The 23,111-nt window shown below is 51.4% G+C and overlaps 1 protein-coding gene across 1 annotated transcript in view; it reads left to right on the top strand.

Moving 5' to 3' along the window:
• MAP3K15 (mitogen-activated protein kinase kinase kinase 15) overlaps positions 1-23,111 on the top strand; it is a 95,849-nt gene that overhangs the window by 69,361 nt on the left and 3,377 nt on the right. The window contains exons 14-22 of the mRNA XM_044236007.1: positions 2,768-2,901; positions 5,125-5,252; positions 7,834-7,964; positions 8,166-8,271; positions 17,805-17,962; positions 19,984-20,167; positions 20,939-21,098; positions 21,617-21,770; positions 22,526-22,711. Coding sequence (XP_044091942.1) covers positions 2,768-2,901; positions 5,125-5,252; positions 7,834-7,964; positions 8,166-8,271; positions 17,805-17,962; positions 19,984-20,167; positions 20,939-21,098; positions 21,617-21,770; positions 22,526-22,711 — 1,341 coding nt within the window. The remainder of the gene's footprint in view (positions 1-2,767; positions 2,902-5,124; positions 5,253-7,833; positions 7,965-8,165; positions 8,272-17,804; positions 17,963-19,983; positions 20,168-20,938; positions 21,099-21,616; positions 21,771-22,525; positions 22,712-23,111) is intronic.

The following is a 23,111-nucleotide window of genomic DNA, read 5'->3' on the forward strand; positions in this document are numbered from 1 at the left end:
AGAGGCCACCTGTGACCAGCTGCGCGCCTGCTGGTCTCTGAGAGGCGTCTGGGAGCCCAGTGGCCCTCCCTGGTTCAGGCCTTCCAGCTCTGACCTTGAGAGAGCCCCGCATGATGTCCTACCATGCCACCTGGCCCATCGGTTGCGGAGGCCCTGGCCACCCTGTCCTGCTAAGCTGCAGGCCAGCCTCGGAGCCCCTGCACGCCTTCGGCAAGTCCATACTGACGCCAGGCCCTGTGCTGGGAGCTGGGGCCGTAATAGGAAATGAGAGCGAAGTGGCCCCGCTCTGTGGACCCCACGCACCTGGCCTGGAGCCCGAGTGCTAACAAGCAGCTCACAAGCTCAGGGTGCTGCCGAGGTGCTGAGCCGGTCCCAAGCCCAAACCCGTGCGGCCTGGCCCTGGGCAGTGCCCTGTGCGTTTGCCCACCTGCCGGCGCCCCTGGCTCTTCAGGCCCCAGGGCAGAGCTAGTTCTGTGCATGGTAGACGCGTCCGCACGGGCAGTAGGTGTCAGTGGCTCGGCTAACGGCTGGCTTTGGGAGGCAGGTCTTCTGAAAAATGTGTCCCTGTTTCTTGAACAGAGGCAGATTTCAGACAGAGGGCCTTCCATTTCTTCGTGGTTTATGACCTAAATTCCTGGAATGTGTAAATGCCGAACAGCCTCACATCCCCCCCCCCGTATCCCCCTGAATGCTCCCGCCCCTGGAAGGAGCCCCCAGTCCTTCACACCACGTGTTCTGATAGAGGCTTCCAAGACCTGTGACTTCTGCGCCGGGAATCTTCCAAGGCTGGTGAGCGGACAGGCCTTGGAGTGAACTTGCACAAGAAACTGCTCCCAGGAGATGGTGGCTCAGAGCCCACCGGAAGCTCCCCTCTGCTCAGTTCACACGTCAGCGGCCGGGAGGCTTCTGCCCTGACCAGCGCCATGCCAGGCACTGAGGCCTGACAACAGGACAAGCACCGTGCCCTCAGGAAGCACACGGTTTCCCCTACTTGGTGAAACAGAAGGAAGAGTAACAAAAGCAAACATACGTGTATAGCAAAAGCACAAATACTTACATGGGCACTGGAAACAAAGATCCACAGTTAAAAAAAAAAAGATAAACTACTCTTTAATGAGTAAGCTAGCCATCACTCTGTGTGACTTGCAGAGATGAAGTCAAATAGGTCTGTACGGAAGAACCTGCTTACTTCGGTATCTTCTCAGCCAAGATATTTCAGAAAAATCTGGCAAGGACTGAAGTAAAATTTTCTTGTGTGTACAACATATAGAAGTTTTTTTTTTCTCCGCTAATTCAGAATGTGTGCCTACAAGAGAAATAGTCGGCCAGCCCATGGTACCCATTCGTCTGTGGATGGGCACATGAGCTGGTTCCGTATCTTGGCTGTTGTAAGGAAGGGTACAGTAAGCAGACGGGAGCATGTATCTCTTTGAATTGATGTTTTCGTTTTCTTTGGGTAAATACCCGACATGGGAATTGCCGGATAGTACGGTAGCTCTATTTTTAACTTACTGAGGACCGTCTATGCTGTTTTCCAGACTGACTGTGCCAGTGCACGTTCCCACCAACAGCAAGCAACAGTTTCTTTTTCTCCACAGCCTCACAAACACTGATTTTTGACTTTTTTGGTAATAGCCAGTCTGACAGGTGTGAGCATCCCAAGGTCTTGTGGACACCACAGCCGCAGTCCGCTCAGTACACGGTTACACCTGTGTGTCTGCACAGCTGTTCAGAGTTGCCACTAATTCAGGTCCTCCCGCTGATGACAGTTTAATGAGATTTTTACTATGAAGTTAGTTGGTAATTCATTCTTTGAGGTTTCTTTCAGAAAATATCAAAAAGCTCCGTTTTAATTATTGACTCGGGTACTTGAGTTCTTACTTTAGAATCAGAGTTTGTTGTGAAAATGAACTGACTGATACTCTCTGAAGATAACAGATGGGTGGGGGCGAGAAAGGTTTGTGATCGAAGCCTTTTATGGCACAGGCTGATGTCTGGTTCAATCAGATGTGACGGCGACCTGTTAGTGATCTTAACCGTCATGCGCATCCTCGGAAGTACGTTGGAAGGGACCGACACACGTTCCGTGCTCTTCTGTAAGTAGGCACAGTGGAGCGTAGAAAACAACAGAAGGCAGGATGGCTCAGCCTAGAGTTAAATGTGTTGTCTTCCTCAAGAGGAACCAGCTGGAATGCAGCTGTACAGCAACTTTTGATAATGAGATTGGGGGAACAGAATAGCGCGGGTGATCACAGGTAGAATGTGTGCATCGTGTCTGACACTAGATCTGTCCATCTAGAAGGGGGGAAGCCCTGCCTATGTGGTTTGTATTAAGAGCATTTTCTTGATCTTCAGTTCTTGTCTGGGCTACAGAAAGAGCTTGGTTTCCTGAGAAGCTAATGAAGGATCATGTGGGGAGGGCACTTCTCTGGGGTACTGGACATGGCATAGAAGCCTTTGTAAATTGCAACATTAAAGGGGGACAGAATCTCCAAAAGCTGAGGCTACTGAGTTCCCTATGAGCTGTACTTTTAAAATTGTTTGGATTCCATTTCCTAGAGTCATGATGTGAATATATGAATAACGGAGAATTTTACCCTTTGAAAGTAGTTACTTGGTGAAAGTTACATAACCTAAGGAATGTGACCTACCTGGTACACAAATAATGTTATTTATAAATTTTAAAATGGCAGGACAATGTTTCGGTTCTGATGGGGCTCCACCACAAGTTGTGTGGTTTTTGATCCTGTTGCTTTGCCTTCTTCAGTATGAGTATGACTACGATGTGAACGGCGATAGGGTCGTGCTGGGGAAAGGCACATATGGGATCGTGTTTGCCGGCAGAGACCTGAGCAACCAGGTGCGCATAGCCATCAAGGAAATCCCGGAGAGAGACAGCAGGCAAGTCAGCGTGGGCCTTCCTCGTTCTCAGGTGCCACCTCCACACCCAACCCCCGGTGCCCAGCACTGACGGCACAGCGGACTTAAAAATGAAGGTGTTGTGTCATCCAAAAATGGTAGAACAGTGATTTGCTTTTCTTCTTTGCATGTTATAAGTAGGTGGAGAAAACAGAACAACTTTACTTGGGAGGCATGTGGATTGCCGAGTCATATTTTAAAAGAAAACTGTGGTTTTATTTCCACTCATCAACTAGGTCTAAAGTTGTACATTTTTACATAGATGGACGTTGGCAAATTTTTTTTAAATGCGACTCAGGGCTTTAATTCATAATGTAACAATTTTAAAGGGCGTTGACTTATTCAGATGTATCATTACAGAAAATCAAATGTGCCGGATAGAAAATCAGCTTTTTGCGAAATAGACTTCTTTTTTATACCCTGCCCTTTAACCTCACCCTCATCCGTTTAGGGCTTTTTTTTTTTTTTTTTAAACCACCAGTTACTTACTCAATATTTTTTCAAGTCTAATAGATATTTATTCCTTTTTAAAATTCACACCACCCCATTCTAGACAAGAACATGGCAGTGTTGACTGCCGAGTATTTTTGTAGAGAAGCTACGTACAGAGTAATGGCCACCACAGAAGAAAGAATAGCTCTGTCCTCCACAGGCGTGTTCAGATGACGTCTGCGTGTTGCCGTCAGTGCTGACACTGATGGACACATACAAAGAGCATCCCATCCTGGTGGTCAGCGAATTGTTAGGGATGGGTTACAAGTGCTTTCTAGCAGCTATAAGACCCTTCATCTTTCATCTGTTCGTTTATTCACTCGTTCAATTTGTCTGTCTTTTCATTTATGATATTTGAGCTCAAAGGCCAGGCCTGAAATGAACTTCTCTAGCTTCTTCTAAGGGTGGGAAAGATTAAATGACTTCTTCAAGGACATGAGGAAACAAGACTGGGATCCAGTCTCTTGAGTTCTTTGTCCAGTATTGTGTGTCTTGTGCTCATGCCAGATAAGGTGGTGCAGCTGTGTTTTAAGGGGAAATTGCTGGCATGGGCCGCCTCCTTTGACCGGTTGCAGTAGTTAAGCTTTTCATTGCCCGTAGATTTTCCGGGAATTTTAGAGCCGGAGGGGACCTTAGATACTGTTTTTGTCCCATTCCCTAAATGTATAGCTGACCCTATGATGTTGGGCACCTTCTCTTGACCAGATTCTGGGCCGGCCCTGGGCGCCGACAGGTGCTGAGGATGCTGTCCTGGAGGCAGGGTGCTCCTGGCTTGGTAGGGAATGCGGATACCTTGCCTGGGGGTCAAAGTGATGAGTGCCGCACCGCGAGGGGGTGTGGGTACACAGAATGCTGGCGGAGGAGAGAAGAGGAATCACTTCTCCTGAGTGAGTTGTGATAAGTTTGAGGAAATAAATCCTCTTTGAGCAGATCTTTGAGTAAAGAATCGCAGTTCATCTGGCAGAAAAGGGGAGTCCAGTGCATTCTATGCTGAGGAAAAAAACAGAGCTGTTAAAGCACAAAGTATATTCAGAGAACAACAAACTATCTGCTGTGACTTGAAGGTAGGGTGGGGATGAGGTGCTCTTAAGATGAGGCAAAATTTTCAAAAGATGTAGTCTGGTTTGAGTTTGAAGGTCTTCCTGTGCCATGTTAAGCAAAATGGTCTTGATGTGGACTTGATGAAGAGAAGTGATCTGATCAGGTGTGTGTTTCACGAAGAGGAAATATGGCCACCGAAGGAGAATAGGCTAAAGAAGCCAGACGCTGGGCTTGGAGGTCCATTAGGTAGCTCTTGCTATAGTGTAGACTGCATCTGTGGAACGATGCCCGAAGGCAGCTGAAGATAGAACCTTCCGGAACATCTCTCTTCATGAGAGGCAGAGGAAGAGGGCCTGCTCAGAGAGGCAAAGGATAGTAGGAGCATTGAGACCCTCATACGAGCAGTCATTCACTGAGTAGCCCCTGCACACCGGGCACGCCAGCGGGTGCCCGAGACCCTAAACACACCTTGGCCTTCTGTAGCCCTGTGTGGCCCGTGTTACTGTCCCCTGTTCTACAGATGGGAAGCTGCCTACTCTCATGGGAGCCAAGAGAAAGACCGTTTCCAGAAGGAAGGGCTGGCCAGCCGTAGGACCAGCACTGGCGCAGTGCCCTGCAGACCTCAGGCCCCAGGGATCTGGCAGGTGACCCTGGCTTTGCTTTCCTTACTAGGTACTCACAGCCTCTGCATGAGGAGATAGCCCTGCACAAGTACCTGAAACACCGCAATATTGTTCAGTACCTGGGCTCCGTTTCAGAGGACGGCTACATTAAGATATTTATGGAGCAGGTGCCTGGGGGTGAGTAGTCCCTAGTATTGCGGTCTCATACACGGGAAAACACTGATGAAACTATAATGGGAACGTCGTCCTCCATCTTGCCATTTAAAAAGTGACAGACCTTTTAGAGGTGGGAGAGCATGTGTTTCTCAGAGGAGCTGGATACCAACTTTTCAGTGTCACACACATAGGCTCTTTGTTGTTTAATTCAGTCATCAAATATTCATTGAGGATCTACTGAGTGCTAGCCGCTGGGCTGAGCGCTGGACACAGAGGAATAAAGCATAGTCTCCAGCCTTGAAGCCCTCACAGTCTAGGCATTGAAAGATAATTTGGAGACGAGGGGATAGCGGTTTTAAAAATGACACTGCATGGGGCGCCCGGGTGGCTCAGTGAGTTAAAGCCTCTGCTTTTGGCTCAGGTCATGATCCCAGGGTCCTGGGATCGAGCCCCACATCGGGTTCTCTGCTCAGCAGGGAGCCTGCTTCTTTCTCTCTCTCTCTCTGCCTGCCTCTCTGCCTGCTTGTCATCTCTGTCTGTCAAATAAATAAAATCTTAAAAAAAATAAAAATGACACTGCAAAATAACATGTTTACGGTGACATCCTACCCCAGTGCCTTAGCCACAAAATCCCCCCAGTTTGGGCAGTATCATGGCGGGAAGCACAGGGAAGGATTCCTCTGATCTACAGCCAGAATGTCTAGCTTGAGTTGGTCCCTCCATCTGCAAGCTGTGGGAGCTCAGGCAAATTCTTTACCTCTGTGCCCCCTCGGTTTTCTGACTGAATAGATGAATTATAAAATTGGATTAATAATATTTACTCTAATGCTTGGCTCTGCAATAATTACTGGAGCGATGAAGACCCTAGCTCCATGGGTTGTTGGATGGAACAAATGAGATAGCATATGTGAAGCTTTTAAAACAGTGCCTGGCAGAGAGCAAGAGCTCAAGAAATGTTCATTTAAAAAATAATAATAATGATGATGATCTGAGTACAAACACAAAACCTTCAGTTAGAAATCTGTATTCAGGGGCGCCTGGGTGGCTCAGTGGGTTAAAGCCTCTGCCTTCGGCTCAGGTCATGATCCCAGGGTCCGGGGATCGAGCCCTGCATCAGGCTCTCTGCTCAGCAGGGAACCTGCTTCCCCATCTCTCTGCCTCTCTGCCTACTTGTGATCTCTCTCTGTCAAATAAATAAAATCTTTAAAAAAAATCTGTATTGAGGGGCATCTGGGTGGTGCAGTCGGTTAAGCATCCAACTCTTGGTTTCGGCTCGGGTCATGAGATCGAGCCCTACGTCAGGCTCCGCACTTAGTGTGGAGTCTGCTTGGGATTCTTCTCTCTTTCTCTCCATCTGCCCTTCCAGCTCATGCTCCCTGGTGTGCGTGCACAGGCTTACTCTCTCTCTCTCCAAAACAAATTAATATTTTATAAAGAAGAAATCTATATTCATTCATTCCTTTATAACCAACAGTTATTAAGAGCCTACTGTTCTATCAAGAGCCTAACTGTATATTGTGAGCCAGGCAGTGGGCTAGATTTTGAAGGTTACATTAAGGATAAAATACAATTTCTTCTCTCAAGCTGTTCCTAGTCTAGCAAATATGTCGGTCGCTGTTCACATTGATCGATTTTTCCAAGGGTGAGGTTTAAGGACAACAGAACTAAACATGTGCACATCCTCTTTTACAGATAGGGAAACTGAGACATAGCAGCATTCTTTCTGCACTGTGTAAGGTGTCAGGCTGAAGTTGGCTGATGTCCAGGGGCTTGCACAGTGACCCCTGAAACACATGGTCAGAATACTGTGAAGGTTGCTTTTCTTTGAGCCCAAAGATTCATTGTCCTATAAAATAAGGGCAGGGGATGGGACACCTGGGTGGCTCAGTTGGTTGGACGACTGTCTTTGGCTCAGGTCATGATCCTGGAGTCCCGGGATCGAGTCCCGCCATCGGGCTCCCAGCCCTATGGGGAGTCTGCTTCTCCCTCTGACCTTCTTCTCGCTCATGCTCTCTCTCACTCTCTCTCAAATAAATAAATAAAATCTTAAAAAAAAAAAATAAGGGCAGGGGTGTTAAGGCAGTCCTGCCCCTGTGGCCTGGCACAGGGGGCTTCTCTCATTGAAGATGAACAGACCCAGCCTCCTCTGATCTTAGTCTCTGTCTCCCTAAATGGCCCCTCATTCTGGTCCTGTCCACCTCTGAGTTGAGGACCAGGTATAAAATGGGCTTCAACCCAAGCTGAGTGGCCAGGACATTTGTGCCATCCCTGCAGCAGGGGCCTGGCCTCCCCAGGCCAGAGCACCTCACTGTGCACTCTCCTCCCGACTTTGTGCAGTCTGATGGACTATGTAAAGCCAAAGGGAGCCCCAGTGCATTTCAGAGGTCCCAAGGGGCTCCTATTCAGCCTTCTTCTGCCGCTCCTCCTCCAGCCGCATGGCATGTACGACGGGGAGCCGGCAACAGAGGGAGGAAAGAAGAGCAGGTAGCCACCGTGCAGCAATATCGGCTTGCTGGACGTTGTGGACTGAGAAACCTCACCTCGCTTGGTTTCCGTGGAATCTTCAACACCCTGCTGAGTTTTCTGCTGTGTCTGCTTCCAGGGAGCCTTTCTGCTCTTTTGCGATCAAAATGGGGACCAGTGAAGGAGCCCACCATCAAGTTCTACACCAGGCAGATCCTGGAAGGCCTGAAGTATCTCCACGAAAACCAGATCGTGCACAGAGACATAAAGGTATTTGCTTGTTGGCACCTATGAACCTCGTTGGTGCCCCCGGGACCCGCCAGCGGTTAGCTGGCCTGTCTGCAGATGGCTCAGCTCAGAGAAGGGAAGGAGCTGAGCTCGGCCATCCCCAGAGTGCCAAGCCTAGACTTGCTAGAGACTTGACACCGTTTCTTAAGGTCCAAGGCGTTTGATGTTCCTCCTTTTCTACAGGGTGATAACGTTCTGGTGAACACCTACAGCGGAGTCGTGAAGATCTCTGATTTCGGCACCTCCAAACGGCTTGCAGGAGTGAACCCGTGCACCGGGACTTTCGCTGGTAAGTGGGCCGGGGCTGGGGCACGGGCAGCCGCGCTGGAGTCACGGTTCCCGAGCACAGTGTGGCTGGCAATGAAAGCCGACCATGTGTTGTCCCCAACTTCGGGGACTGGAACCTTATAATGGCACACTGAGCCAGCGACCTGCGGCCATGAGAGTGCCTCGCTGTCATTCTCTTCAAAGGTTGGGTAGGTGGGGAGGTCTCCTTGAGGTTTTCTGAGGGTTTCTAACCAGTCAGTGAAATAGCATCATCTTTTTTAAGTTCGTGTTGTGAGGAATTCTGCATCATAGTGGAGCTTAGACAACTCGTGAGAGCGCTTTACTGGTCTGTCATAAAAACTGCCTGTTAGGGCGCCTGGGTGGCTCAGTGGGTTAAGCCTCTACCTTCGGCTCGTATCATGATCTCAGGGTCCCGGGATCGAGTCCCGCATTGGGCTCTCTGCTCAGCGGGGAGCCTGCTTCCTCCTCTCTCTCTCTGCCTGCTTCTGCCTACCTGTGATCTCTCTCTGTCAAATAAATAAAATCTTTAAAAAAACCTGCCTGTTACCCTACTTCTGGTATCTCGTGCTTGGATATGGTTACCTTTCCAAGGGAAGCTGATTGTTCGGGGGGGTGGGGGTTGGATTTTCTTCTCCGTGTGTCCGTAACGGACCCACAGAAGTGGCGAGAGGGACAGGACTCCGAGCGGTCCGAAATGACCAGCTAACTTTCCGTTTACAAGTCCAGAGCATCAAGTGGGGTTCGAAAAGCTACCGGTGGCTTTTTTAAAATTCCTGCTTCAAAGGAAGTGGTCCCTAGAAGGAAGTACTTATTTTGAAAAAGGAAAGGTTTGTGGTCCCATAAGGTATGATAAAAGGATCACGAAGATCCTGCTTGAGGGAATTAAGAAACACTGCGTAGACTTTGCTGGTTCTGAAGGGAGCTTGGAAAGTGGCAGGGCCGTTCTCGGCCCTCGGGGCACTGAGCTCTGGAGCGGGCTGACTTGGCCTTGGCTTTAGTGCATAATGTCTCAGCTTTGAAAAAACTTCTCCTCAACAAGGGGTTTGTTGTATGACAACCACTGGACGCCCACAGTGGAGACATATTCTGTATCTAAAGAGAACTTTGATTTCTCAGGAATGACGTCTCCGTTGTAACAGGGGAAGAGAGGTATGCGCACCTCAGAGTGGGAAACTCACCCCAGGGACTCCGCCAGAACCTTACAGAGTGTGTTGAATTTTCATTTATTGTTTCTGATGTAAAGATGCACATATCAACGTGTGTGAGTACGTATGTATGTATGACTGCTGTGTTTTTTCATTACTCTAACTGAAAATGACTTCTTTCTTTCTCTTTAGAAGCCAGCAGTTAGCTTGGCAGTATGTAGCAAGAGGGTCTCTGATATGACAAGGAGTTATTTCAAAACATGAAACCCCTGACAATTTACCTTGTAATTAGCATCCGCAAGGAGAAGAAAAAATCCACAAAGGAAATGCGTGTATAATCCATTATTGCATACGTTATTTTCCCAAGTAATTGACTTGAGGAGGCATGCGCTCTGCATTGCAAAATAATGCAGGGGTGTTTGGGGGATAATAAAGAAGGGGTCTCATTTTGGGTAGGAAATTCCCCTGCATATCATTACTCTTTGCAACACAGAGCGGTTCTGTCCAGAAGTCTCAGCTGGTTCCTGCAGAGCCCCACTTAGATGCCTGGGGACATGGCAGGGCTTTTCCGTGCAAATGTCCGGAGGCTGGCAGAGCCTGGAAGGGGAGCCAGAGGCTCAGGCAACTTGTGGCCCTGAAGCCTCCCTTCCTGTGTTCCTCTGAAAGGTTTTCATTCTAGGTATAAGCCACCTAGAATGGGAGGAAGGGCCTTATGGCTAGAGTCAGCCCCCTTTGCTTCTGGGTTTGTTTGTTGTTGTTTTTTTTTTTTAACAGCTTTATTGGGGTATAAAATGCACCCATTTGAAGTGCACAATCCACTGGTTTCTCATAAATTTTCCAAGTTGTACAGCCTTAGCCATGGTCCAATTTTTGAACATTTCCATCACTCCAAAAAGGTCCCTGTGCCACCTTGTAGTCAGCCCCCGGCCCCACCCCAGCCCCAGGTGACCACGGATGTCCTCTCTATAGAGATTTGCCGCTCTGGAGAGTTCACACAGATGGAAGAGTGCACAGTCCTATCTGTCCAGCTGCTGTCACTTTGCATAACCTGTTCCAGGTCCATCCACGCTGTGCCGCGTGTCAGTACTGTCAGTACTTCGGACCTCTGAATGGTATTCCAGGGTGTGGATAGGCCGTGTTTTGTTCATCCGTCTGTCATTCAGTGGTCATTGAGATTATTTCCGCTCTTTGACCATCGTGAACGATTCTGCTGTGAACAGTCAAGGACAAACCTTTGTGCAGACCTGAGTTTCTGTCCCTCTCGGGTAGATGCCTAGGAGTGGCTCTTGGGACAAGAACTCTGTTCCAGTCTGTGGCTGTGAACATCCTTGGTTCAAATTCTGGCTCATCCACTCGCTTGCTAGCTGTGTGACTTGGGGCACATTCCCTCCCATCTCTGGGCCATACATAGTTTCTTCATAAATAAAATGGAGGTGCTCCCAGTACTACCTCAGAGGGTTTTTATGAAGATCAAATAAGTTAATATTGGTGAAGTGCTTTGACCAGTACCTGACTCACAGCCAGTGCAATGGAAGTATTTGGTTTTTTTTTTTTTTTTTATTTGAGAGAGAGAGACAGTGAGAGAGAGAATGAGCGAGGAGAAGGTCAGAGAGCGAAGCAGACTCCCCATGGAGCTGGGAGCCCGATGTGGGACTCGATCCCGGGACTCCAGGATCACGCCCTGAGCCGAAGGCAGTCGTCCAACCAACTGAGCCACCCAGGCGTCCCCAATGGAAGTATTTGTTAATAAAATAAATACTAATTTATACTTAGAAGTTCCAGGTGATTAGGGCTGAGAGGAACCTTTGAGAGAATCAGGTTTCTGTGGGTAACTAATATGTTCAACCTGTCAAACCTAGAGGCTGTAATCATAAAAGTCATCTCATCTTTTTTTTTTTTTCCAAAAGATTTTATTTATTTATTTGACAGAGAAAGAGAGACCAAAAGCACGGGGAGCAGCAGGCTGTGGGAGAGGGAGAAGCAAAGTCCCTGCTCAGCAGGGAGACCGATGCAGGGCTTGATCCCAGGACCTTGGGATCCTGACCTGAGCCGAAGGTAGATGCTTAACCAACTGAGCCCCCCAGGCGCCCCAAAAGCCCTCTCCTCTTTGTCTCCCACTGCCCTCTATATCCTGTCCAGGGCAGGAGTCCTTTTCCGAGTCTGCCAGCCACCCTGAGACAATGGAGAGAAAGTCTTAATGGCCCTCAGAGACGCAAACAGTCGGAATTGGATAACTGGAAGGGGCCCTGCTGGTACACTTGTCAGCGCTCTGGTCCTCATTCCAGGGGACAGCGCTCGTCCCCGGTCGTGGCGGGTCTAGCAGCAAGTCAGCTTACCTTTTCTCCCCCGACTCCCACCCCCTGCCCTGCTCCCCAGCTGGGAACACTTCCCTGCGGGGTCCCTCTGAATGTAGCTCCCACGTCCTGGGCAGAGACCTGTCCTTTGGCCGGCTGCCTGCTGCCCCCCCCACCACCACTTTTACGCCTCATATTGTATTCACTCCTCCATTTTTTTTTTTTTCTCCTGAGGGATTCAGGCCATGGGAGATGGCCCTTGAGAAGGATTCCTTTTAAAAGGACCCCAGGCGATCCTGGCTGGCTCAGTCAGTTGAGCGGCCAACTCTTGATTTCCGCTCAGGTCATGATCTCAGGGTCATGAGATTGAGCCCTGCTTAGAGCTCTGCACTGGGCGTAGAGCCTACTTAAGATAAATTTTCTCTCTTTCTCTCTCTCTCTCTCAAAAAAACCGCAGAAGCCTAGAACAGTATTTCTGCAGTGGCCCCCACGTCTGGTGTCCATGGCTCATGCGTCTTTCCCCGACTCTCAAGAGGGCGCAGTGATAGCCCCAGACCTCGTGGGCGGACGCTCTGAGCACGGGAAACAGTCCCACATGCAACTCGCCAGCAGGGGACACACACACACAGCTCTGTGAGGGGACAAAGTGGTGTCCCCTCCTTCCAGGCCCTTCCTTGGGCGGGGCAACCGGAGTGGCCCCTGGGTCCCCAGGATGCACCTTATTTCTCTTTTCTGTACTTCATTAATAGGAAACAGCTTTGAAACTTTGGGCTCGGGTTCGATATTTTCCAGGGCCCGTAGACGATGCTGATGCGCGACAGTCCTGAGCGAGTGCTGAGTTGCTGAGTCGCCGCTGGGCACAGCCCTAACCCGACTCCTGTACCGAGAGGGTAGCTGCCCCCGGCACAGCGGTGTCTAAAGAAATCGCTTTCAACACCCCCCACCTCCAGACTCTCCTCTGTCCATCTTCTTAACCCCCTGCTCCAGGTGGAAGGCCTCTGGGCTGGGGGCCTGTGTGCGAGGTGTGTAACCAGTTGTGCGAGACCCTCTTGGAAACATGGACCTGTCAATGGTCTCTCGCCCCGTGCCATGGTGTCTGGCTTTTATCTCAGCACCTCGATCCAAACGTCGAAATTATTGCCCTGCGCCGTGCGTTTTCTCCTGTTGGGCAGTTGTCTAGGAACCACCACTTGATTTCATGTCCCCAGGGGCCTGGGTCAGTGGCTGCTGCTCTCCTGTCACCATGTTTTGAACTCTGCACCCTTGCTCGGGTCGTAGCTGGCTGGCCGATCCAGTGACCCGTGTGTGGGCACACCTTGGGGGGACATGCACTTTAGAAAGGATGTGATGCCCTTAAGAGAGCCAGACGAAAGGCAAGCAAGTTTCCTAGCATTAAGGCATTTATCAGAGGCCTAACTGCCCTGCCCCGCCACACCCCGCCACACCCCAGCTGGCATTTTTACTTGGTTTCTCGACAGAAGCCATTTTGGTGCAGCTGACGCACACTGCTTGGGGACAGCCCCTTGACTACTTGAAAGAGTTGTGTGGTTCTGCCTCTGTTGGACGTTCACTGTGAGGGGATGCTTTTTCTAGGAGTATGGTAGTCAGTGAAATGGAGCACCCAGTTTTCTGTTACTGCTCTCCACCTTCCAGTTACATGGGAACGAGTCACATCAGGGCTTCGGAAATCCTTGCATCGAGCCTGCTTTTGTTCAGGCTGCGTTTGTTTCCCTTGTGCTCCTGCTGCATTCCTTGTATCTGTCAGCGATGTCATGGTGAATGGCTCCAGATGTGCAGAGAGAAGAGCCCAGTTCTCCCCTGCCTTCTCTGAGCCTCATTTGTCTCCTGTATAAAATGGGAATCACAGTAGATAGTGCCTCTGTGCGGCCTCACTAAATTGTGAGAGTCACAGAGACAGCGCGAGGCAGTGATGTTCTGTAAGCTGTTAAGCACTAACAGGAAGTCAGGCCAGCAGTCTTCAAGATGGCCGCCAGTGTCCTCCACCTCCTGCCGTTCGCAGCCCTCTGTAATCCCCTCCCCTTGAACGAGGGCTGGACTTAGTGACTCACTTCTAATGAACAGATGAAAGCAGGGTGGCAATGTGTGACCTGGAGGCTAGTTCAGAAAAAAGGATGGCTTCCTTTTTGCTTGCTGTCTTTGGGTTACTTGCTGTGGGGGGAAGCCGTGTCTTTTTTTTTTTTTTTAAGATTTTTATTTATTTATTTGACAGACAGAGATCACAAGTATGCAGAGAGGCAGGCAGAGAGAGAGAGAGAGAGGAGGAAGCAGGCTCTCCACGGAGCAGAGAGCCCAATGCGGGGCTCGATCCCAGGACCCTGGGATCATGACCTGAGCTGAAGGCAGAGGCTTTAACCCACTGAGCCACCCAGGCGCCCCGGAAGCCGTGTCTTAAAGATCCCATGTGGTGAGAGACTAAAGCTTCTTTCCAAACCCCACCTGAGCTTGGAAGTGGATCCTCCAGCTCCATTCTGGGTTTCAGAGGACTACAGCCCAGCAGAGAACTGGGCTAGAGCCTCCTGAGAGACTCTGGGCCGGATCCACCCAACCGAGCTATTCCTGGATTCTGACCCTTAGACACTGTGAGATTCTAACTCTTGTTTTAAGCTCTTAACATTTTGGGGTAATTTATTACGTAACAATAAATAACTAATATGGACGACATTGCTAAGTCCCTACCTTTATAAAGGGTGATGTTCACTGTGTTTCCATACAAAGAAAATTTCGAAGGGTAGCATGAGGCCGACTTATCCTCCAGTTTTGAAACAGTTGTGCCGAAGTGGACAGGTATTTGACCAGTGTCAATAAACCATTGCAGTTTCGTTGAGTGATATTTTCCATGTTGTATAACTTTGTAAAAGTATATTCTCTTGCTCTTTTAAGAATTAACTTTCAGGGGCACCTGGATGGCTCTGGTGGAAGACTATGCAATTCTTGATCTTGGGGTCATGAGTTTGAGCCCCATGTTGGGTGTAGAGATGAGCATCTGGGTGGCTCAGTGGGTTAAAGCCTCTGCCTTCGGCTCGGGTCATGATCCCAGGATCGTGGGATTGAGTGCTGCATCGGGCTCTCTGCTGGGCAGGGAGCCTGCTTCCTCCTCTCTCTCTGCCTGCCTCTCTGCCTGCTTGTGATCTCTGTCAAATAAATAAAATCTTTAAAAAAATAAAATAAATTTTACAAAATCAACTTTGGGTGATCATGTTAGTTGGCATCCAGGCCGGAAAATCAAAATCACCCGTTATTTTTACAGAGAGAATTTAGTAGAAAGAACTGTTAACTGGGCCTGGGTTATCTGCCTAGGGCTTGAGGGGAGCACAAGGAAGGGTAGAATCGGAACCTTTCAGGAGGGGATTACTGGGATGAAACAGGTAATGGGGGGCGTGGCAAGATGAAGCTGGTTCTGAAAGTATGAGAGGGCAGAAAAGCTAGAAACTGGAGCCAAGCCCTGCTACTGGAGCCAACTGAGGGTCCAAGGGAAGCTCCCACAGAGGAACAGCAGCTGATGTTGGGGAGCCGATAACTTCTCCTTCCTCCTTCCTTGTAGGTACGCCTGAGCAGCCTCCATGGTGTTCTCGGGCTCTCTAGCGCCCCCTGGTGGCAGAGCCTAACAGGAAGCTGCGGCAAAGCAGAAATGTTTGCAGAGTCCCCAGTGCAGCCTCCTAGAGCAGAGCTGAGAGATAATAGCTTAATAAACAGCACCGTGAGTCTTTCCTGCTTGAATGGCTTGTGAACTGGTCTGAGGGCACGTCCTCTGCCAAGGCCTCTCCCTTCACTATTCACAGCAGTACAAGCCTGGGAGGGGAGATTGTGTCACTGGAAGTTCCGTCCCCGGGGCTCTGGGATTTCCTAACAGTGCAGCAAGCGCTGTGAGCCTGTCTTGCCCAACCCGGCAGCCAGCCAAACACTTCCCTACCAGGCTTTCGGCTTCAAAGACCAAAGCCATCACTTGTGCCCTACTGATCTGTTGAGCCCATGGACCCAACCCAATTTATATTGAGCCTTAAGTGAGTCTTTTTTTTTTTTAATTTTTTATTTCTTTTCAGTGTAACAGTATTCATTGTTAATGCACCACACCCAGTGCTCCATGCAATCCGTGTCCTCCCCAATACCCACCACCTGGTTCCCCCAACCTCCCACCCCCCGCCCCTTCAAAACCCTCAGATTGGTTTTCAGAGTCCATAGTCTCTCATGGTTCACCTCCCCTTCCAATTTCCCTCAACTCCCTTCTCCTCTCTATCTCCCCATGTCCTCCGTGTTATTTGTTATGCTCCACAAATAAGTGAGTCTGACTTTTTTAAAAATGAAATTAAAATTCTTCTCTTCAGTCTCACCAGCTATATTTGAAGGGTCCAACAGTTACCTGTGGCTGGTGACTACCACACTCAGCTGCACAGAATATTGTCATTATTGCAGAACTTTCTGTGGGAGGCACCTGGGTGGCTCAGTCCGCGAAGCGACCGATGGTCGGTGTTAGCTGAGGTTATGATTATGATCTCAGTCTCAGGGTCATGAAATCGAGCCCCAGGTCAGGCTCCACACCAGTGTGGAGTGTGCACTCACTTTTCCCCTAAAATAATAAATCTATCTTTAAAAAAAATTCTGTGGGGCAGAGCTTTTCAAATGGTCACTGGAAGGAAAATGCTAAAAGACATTGGTCTTCAAGAGGAAGATGTAGTAGGTAACGTCCCCAATTTTTTTTAAACCAACAAGTCCTTTGTTTTCATTGATTAAGATTCCGGAAACCTGCTTTGGTTGGTGATCTTGGGATAGGCACTTCTCTGGGTATCCATGTTCTCTGTCACGCCTTGGCCACCGTCCTGACAGGTTCGCTGTTTGTTATAAACCACATGTAGTGTCTGTTGCTGTTGCTTTCCTCAGCCTTGGTTGCAAGAAAAGCCTACGCGTTCACTCCTAGAGCCCTGGTTGACCTCCTTGCCCCATGTCTGCATTCCCTTCTCCTTCGAGGACTGCATCTGATCCCCACCTTCCCCGTGGCCCCCTCTGGTGGCTTGTGACCCACAGGAGAAAGTCCCCAGCCAGAGCCTTCATCACACACTGCTTGCCATTCAGGCTGGCCCCAGGTCGCCACCTCCTGCATTTTCAATTCTTAGCTCCCTGCCCTGTGTGAGACTTCACTTGTGGTTCCCAGAACTTGCTCTGGACTTCACACCCCTGTGCCTCTGCTCGGGCTCTTCCCTTGGCCTGAGAGTCCTCTCATCCCTTTGTCTACTTCTTTGACCTTCACGGCAAGAGGCAAGTTCATGGGCAGCACCATCTGCCGCTTACTGTGGATTTGCCTCCACGTTCACGGCGTGGCCATGCTTTACTCGCTCGCTCCTGCCCAGTGATGGCCCGTGGCGGAGGCATGAGAGCACATGGGAGTCCTCCAGCGGCAGCTTTTGGTCAGGAGCTCCCCAGCGGCCCAGCTGAACGGTCAGAGCTGCTCTTCTGAGACGACCTCCCCACTTGTTCGTCCCCCTCCTTTCCCACGTGCCACATCGGCACTGAGGTTGCCGCTCTTTGTCCTTTGTCCATATATGAAAGACAAAGAGGTCCTTCGCTCTTTGTCCGTCGTAGACGTCTCCCCAGTAAATCTCTCATATGTCTGATCCTGCCTCGGCGTTTACCTCTCAGAGAACCGAGCTGATCCAGATAGAGCTTTTCCCGACCGGAAGCAGGCAGAGCGTTCTCGGCCGCCGCTGCTCCAGGGCCTGCTGGACTTGCCCACCATCGCCCTCTTGTCTCTCTCCTCCCCTGGGCGGCTCCTCAAGGTCGGGCACTGTGTTTCTCACCTTCTGTGTTTCCCCTCACCTGGCGCACCCTACTGTGTGCTTGTTGGTTCGGGGCCCATTTATCCTTCGAGGAACCGAGCAATCTTCTGTCGACATGACTAGTAGCCAAGGAAGGCACGTGGCATGTCTCTGATCAGAGACCGGGCGCGACCACATCATTGACGCCTGAGAGCAGGCTTCATCCATGGTTAGTGGAAGGGTTAAAGTTCACGCACTTGTTTACTAATGGTCCACTTAGATTTGTGAACAGTGGGGTGCCCACGATCTTTATTTTTTTCCCCATAGGCACTCTGCAGTACATGGCACCTGAGATTATCGATCAGGGACCTCGCGGGTATGGTGCCCCGGCAGATATCTGGTCCCTGGGCTGCACCATCATCGAGATGGCCACCAGCAGGCCTCCGTTCCATGAGCTCGGCGAACCGCAGGCAGCAATGTTCAAAGTAAGACATGTTTGCTGATTGAGGATGCTGGTGTTGGGGAAATAAGCCAAAAGAAAACCTGCGCCTCCAGAACCCTCTCCACGAAGGTGGGAGAGAAAAACAGTGCTGTCACTGAGTAAGCATTATATCAGGATGTGACAGCTAAGACAGAAAGCATGTGTCCTCTTCAGCCCAGCAGTGCTGCCCTTTACACCCGTGTTTGCAAAGGGAATGAGGACTAGTCCTCCCGTGCACAGACTGGAGAGCACCACGGGTCACACTAGTGTGTCCGGGGAGGAGGGGGGAAACCTGGCAATTGGGATGACCGTTTGCATTAGCTAATTGGCTTTATCCAAAGGAAAAATAAAGCTCTCCAATCTTTAAGACAGGAGAGGTAGTTTTGGGGCGCCTGGATGGCTCAGTCAGTTAAGCATCTGTCTTCGGCTCAGGTCATGATCCCAGGCTCCTGGGTTTGAGCCCCGTGTCGTCAGGCCCCCTGCTCTCTCCCCATCCCCCTCTCCCCCTCCTCCTCTCTGACAAATAGGTAAAATCTTTGGAAAAAGAGAAAAAGGAGTGTTTTGGAGCAAGTCATTACTTTAGTTAGGCTCTTCCCTTCGCGCCGAAACTGGAGATGGGGATGTGTCTTCCTTGATGTTGGCATTTCCAGGAGTTGGCCCCGGGTCCTTAAAAAAGACATACTTGGCAAGAGGTTTATTCAGCTTTTAGAAAGATTCACATGCCTCTCACAGAGACCAAGAACTTGAAATTACACGTTTTTTAAAGTAAGTGTTCTAAGGGGGGTCTCCCCTTATTTTCACCAGGGAGGATGAGGCCTCTTATTTTGAATGCATGTTTGCCCTTAAACTGGGCAAGGCTCAAAGGCCACATGTGTTTGGAGGGCGGGTTTCTCACTGGGTTTTGAAGAGGTGGGACTTTGGATAACAGATGGTGTGTACCTCGTCGTTCTAAAAGCCGTCCCAGAGCTGGCAGGCAGGGCACCCACAGTCTCAACAGGACCCTGAACTCCAGAGCTGGGGGACAGCAATGACCTTCCCTGTCCTTCGCATTGGGCCGGGATGGGGCCAGCTGCGGTTTGGGAGGATCAAACCCGCGGCGGCGTGATGGAGAGTGGCCAGTGCTGAGGGAACCGACAGGGCCGGAGCGGGGCGCAGTGAGGACACCCGGCGGCCCAGGGAGGTCGGGGTGAGGCGAGGTGTCTTTGAGCCACCACTGCCAGGAGCTGGAAGAGGCGACGACTGAGCCACTGCAGGTTTCAGGGGGAGGGGGGCCCTGGCAGCAGCTCGAGTGAAGCCGGGAGAAAACCAATCTCTGTAGGCTGAGGGCACCGGGTTTGTGGCCCGCGGAGTGCCAGCAGAGCACCTCTGGAGGCAAGCCGCTCCTTTCTTCTCGGGGCTTCTGAGAATTTCTGTCTCTGGCCCCCTCGGGCCGTTCCCTTCCTGCCCCTCAGGGGAGGGGCGTCCCCTGTCATGTGTCCTGCATCTCCCATCTGGGGGGTATATTCCATCCGGCGTTTTGTGTTCTCAAAATGTAACACTGGACCTAAAAACTTGTGGCCAGAACAGTTAACGTGAGCTCTGCCCCCTTAATAAGCCTGAAAGCGCGCACCGCGGGTCTGCCGGGTCCAGGGCCGGAGTCCAGAACAGTGTTCTCTCCGCTGTGATCCTCTTGTCGAGCCGAAACCTTGTGGCTCACGCTCAGCCACTCCCCGCTCCCCCGCCTCCAAGCCCAGACCCTGGAGCCTCCCTCCGTGCTGGGCTCAGGGCTCCAAGAGGACAAGGTCAGAAGCCCCAAGACCTCTTACGGCCTAGGCTCTGAAACTCCTCTGATGCCACTTTCCCTTAGACCTGCTGGGCACGGCCAAGGCCAAGTACCGGGCAGCCAGGCGGGCACGTGGGTGACCGCGGTCTCGGTCGGCCCCTCGAGCATGGCGGGGCTCGGGGAGGAGCTCGGTATTGAAGGCTTGTGCAGCTGGGTGTGCTGAGGCCACACAGCCACATCGCTCACGTCTCCCTTAAATGCAGGTGGGGATGTTTAAGATCCACCCGGAGATTCCAGAAGCCCTTTCCCCAGACGCCAGAGCCTTCATTTTATCCTGTTTTGAGCCTGACCCCCACAAACGTGCCACCGCGGCCGAGCTGCTCCAAGCGGGTTTCTTAAGGCAGGTGAACAAGGGCAAGAAGAACCGAATTGCTTTCAAGCCGGCAGGTGAGGTGTACCCGGACGGCAGGGGGCGGGGCTGCGTCCCGGGGCACGGCGATGCCCAGGCTCCTCCGTCACTGAGCGCACCGAGCCTCCCGCCTGGCGCCCGTTGCCGGGAAGAGTGGCAGGGACGGGAGCACCGGCTGTGGGAGTTGTCCCACCCCAGCCAGCGAATGGCCCTTGATTTCCCGACAGGTGCAGGGAGCCCCTCAAGTGACAGCGGTACGCCCCCTTGGTAAAGTTTTTCCTTTGGGATTGTGCCGAGGAGGGAGGTGCAGAGGTTGCCCTGGCTGGGGTTTGGGGTCTTCCCTGCATGCAGGGCCTGGCCTCCCCCCGACCCCGTGCTGCCCCCGACCTTGATTAAGGAGCACATCGGGGGAGTTTGCCTGTAGCAGCTGTCCCCCAGGCCACAGAAGCCAAGGGACCCCTTCTAGGGCAGTGAGTCCTACCCAAGAATGACCTAAAAATGGCCTTTGCCAAGGAAGCTGTTTGGTTTCTGCCTGGTATGGATGGAATCAGAAGCCAGGACACAGAGGCTCAGCGTCTTACTCCCACTGTGGCTCGCTGTGTCAGCGTTTCCTGTGGGTGACCTGGAAATGCAGCCTTGCGCCTATTTCAGACCCACTGAAGTGGAGCCTCCATTTCAGGGACCTGGGTGATGGACTGGACTGGCCCATTAGAGCAGCACAGACTTAGCTGGCCCCTGCATGGGTCACCTGGCCTGAGGGGCTGTCTGAGACCCCCCATCCCTGCCTCCCTGTCTCACTCCCCATACAGAGTGTCCCCGGGGCACCGCCCTAGCCCTGCCCATGCCCGGGGAGCCCTTGGGCAGCAGCAGCAGCGAGCATGGCTCTGTCTCCCCGGACTCTGATGCCCAGCTGGATATCTTCTTTGAGAAGGCCCGGGCACCTAAGCACCGGCTCAGCCACCTGCTCAGGTACGGCCCACCCCTTCTCTCCACTCTGGGCCTCTGGGGAGGTGCTTGCATTCACCGGAGGCCAAATACCTCCCAGGTCAAAACCAGACAGCCACCAGGGGCTTTGGCTTGCTTTCTGCGCCATCAATAGGCCAAAGGTGCAGGTAAGGAAGGCAGTGGCTGAACACTCACTGCAGCCACTTACATAACTCTCCCTCCTCCTTCCCCCCTCCCTCCCCCTGCTACCTTTCTCCACACTTCTTATCTCCTATCCTCTTTGCCCCTCCTCCCATCATCCCCTTAATTGTCCCCTTATTCTCTTCCCCTTCTCCCCCCTCCTCCCCACCCCACCTTTTCCCTCCCTTTCCTAAAACTGGTGCTCCTCGGGTTAGAAAAAAACACCCCATCTCTCTTCCATCGGACTACAGTTTCACCTTGGTAGGGACAGCGGGGGAGGCCCCCTTGGCCCTTCCCCCGTGGCATCCAACCCTCGAGACTTTGTCCTGGGATGCACACAATTGTCGCGTGTTTGTCCGCAGTGTTCCTGATGAGAGCTCAGCCTCCTCCCCAGAGGACAGGGACCCGGGCCTCTTCCTGCTGCGAAAGGACAGCGAGCGCCGTGCCATCCTGTACAAAATCCTCTGGGAGGAGCAGAACCAAGTGGCTTCCAACCTGCAGGAGTGCGTGGCACAGGTAGGACGAGGTCAGGGGAGAAGCTAATCCCACCCCCTCTGCCCCGGGGGCCACGTCCTGGAACAGGTCCCCATGGGACCGAGGCTCCTGCTACCCCGGAACGTTTGCGCAGTCCCAGTAATGACCATGAGTATTTCCCAACGACCTTCCCTCTTCCAACAAGACAAAAGAAAATAGGAAGGAAAAAAAAAAAAAAAAAACTCCCTTGAAACCTGAATTTGCAGAACACTGCAGTGAACCCAGGCACAGATGGAGCGGTGCTGCCCCCTGGTGGAAAACAAGCCAAATGCAGCACGAAGCTCTGGCGTTCCCTGCTTTTTGCCCTTCACTCACGTGAATCCCCCGTTTTGAAATCCCAGCTTTGGGACAGAGTTATCCTCAGAAGCTGGGAGAGCGGTTGCTTTGTGAAGAAAGGTTATGGATCAGAATATCTGCATTTTAACTAACTTTGGAAGCGGGAAGTTCTTTTTTAGGTAGAGGCCATTTGCCCTTCTATGAAGTAGGCCTTCTAACGAGGAGGGGTGGGGCAGTGGCACAGGGTTCGGCAGGAGGATGGACCCATTCCCAGAGGGGTTTAGTGTGTGTGTGTGTGTCTCTCTCTCTCTCCCCGGGAGGAGAGGAGCCACCTGAAAAACAATAGGGAATTCCAGAAACAGAGCCCTTCTCACCTGGGTGCCCACATAATACTTGTTGGAATTCCCCTCCCTCTCTGACTTAATGAAAGTGACTTTGGTGGGGGGCGGGGCGGTGAGCAGACTTCGGAAGACTTGCATCTCTCGGTTGGCCACATCAAGCAAATAATTGGGATCCTGAGGGACTTCATCCGCTCCCCGGAGCACAGAGTGATGGCCTCCACGATATCAAAGCTGAAGGCGGACCTGGACTTTGACAGCTCGTCCATCAGTCAGATTCATCTGGTACTGTTTGGATTTCAGGATGCTGTAAGTGTTCTGTCTGGCCCTAGAGAACGTGCTAGAGGGCAGGAAGCCCACTGAAGTGGCTCAAAGCAAGGACCACTGAGTTCAGTTACCATTTTCTGCCATAGTCCCTGTTTCGTCTAACCTTCTTACACCTAAACCGTTAGTTTCAGGAGTTCCTTCTGAACACAGAGTAGGCACGTACAGGTGAACGAGAGCAGAAGCGCAGGACTTTGAGGACTCGGGGGCGGGTGGCATCTGCCGGCTGAGGCGGTGCGGGGTTTAAGCTTATGTGTCTGTGCGAACAGATGTGAGTTGTGGCTGGCCTGCCCCCGTGTCTGGTCCAGCTTTGTGTCCCACGCCCCAGCGAAAAGCCCGACCTTTCAGAGGTGCTTAGGAAACGCTCCTGGACTAAACAGTGAAG

This window comes from Neovison vison, chromosome X, assembly GCF_020171115.1.
Source record: "Neovison vison isolate M4711 chromosome X, ASM_NN_V1, whole genome shotgun sequence".
Taxonomy (NCBI): domain Eukaryota; kingdom Metazoa; phylum Chordata; class Mammalia; order Carnivora; family Mustelidae; genus Neogale; species Neogale vison.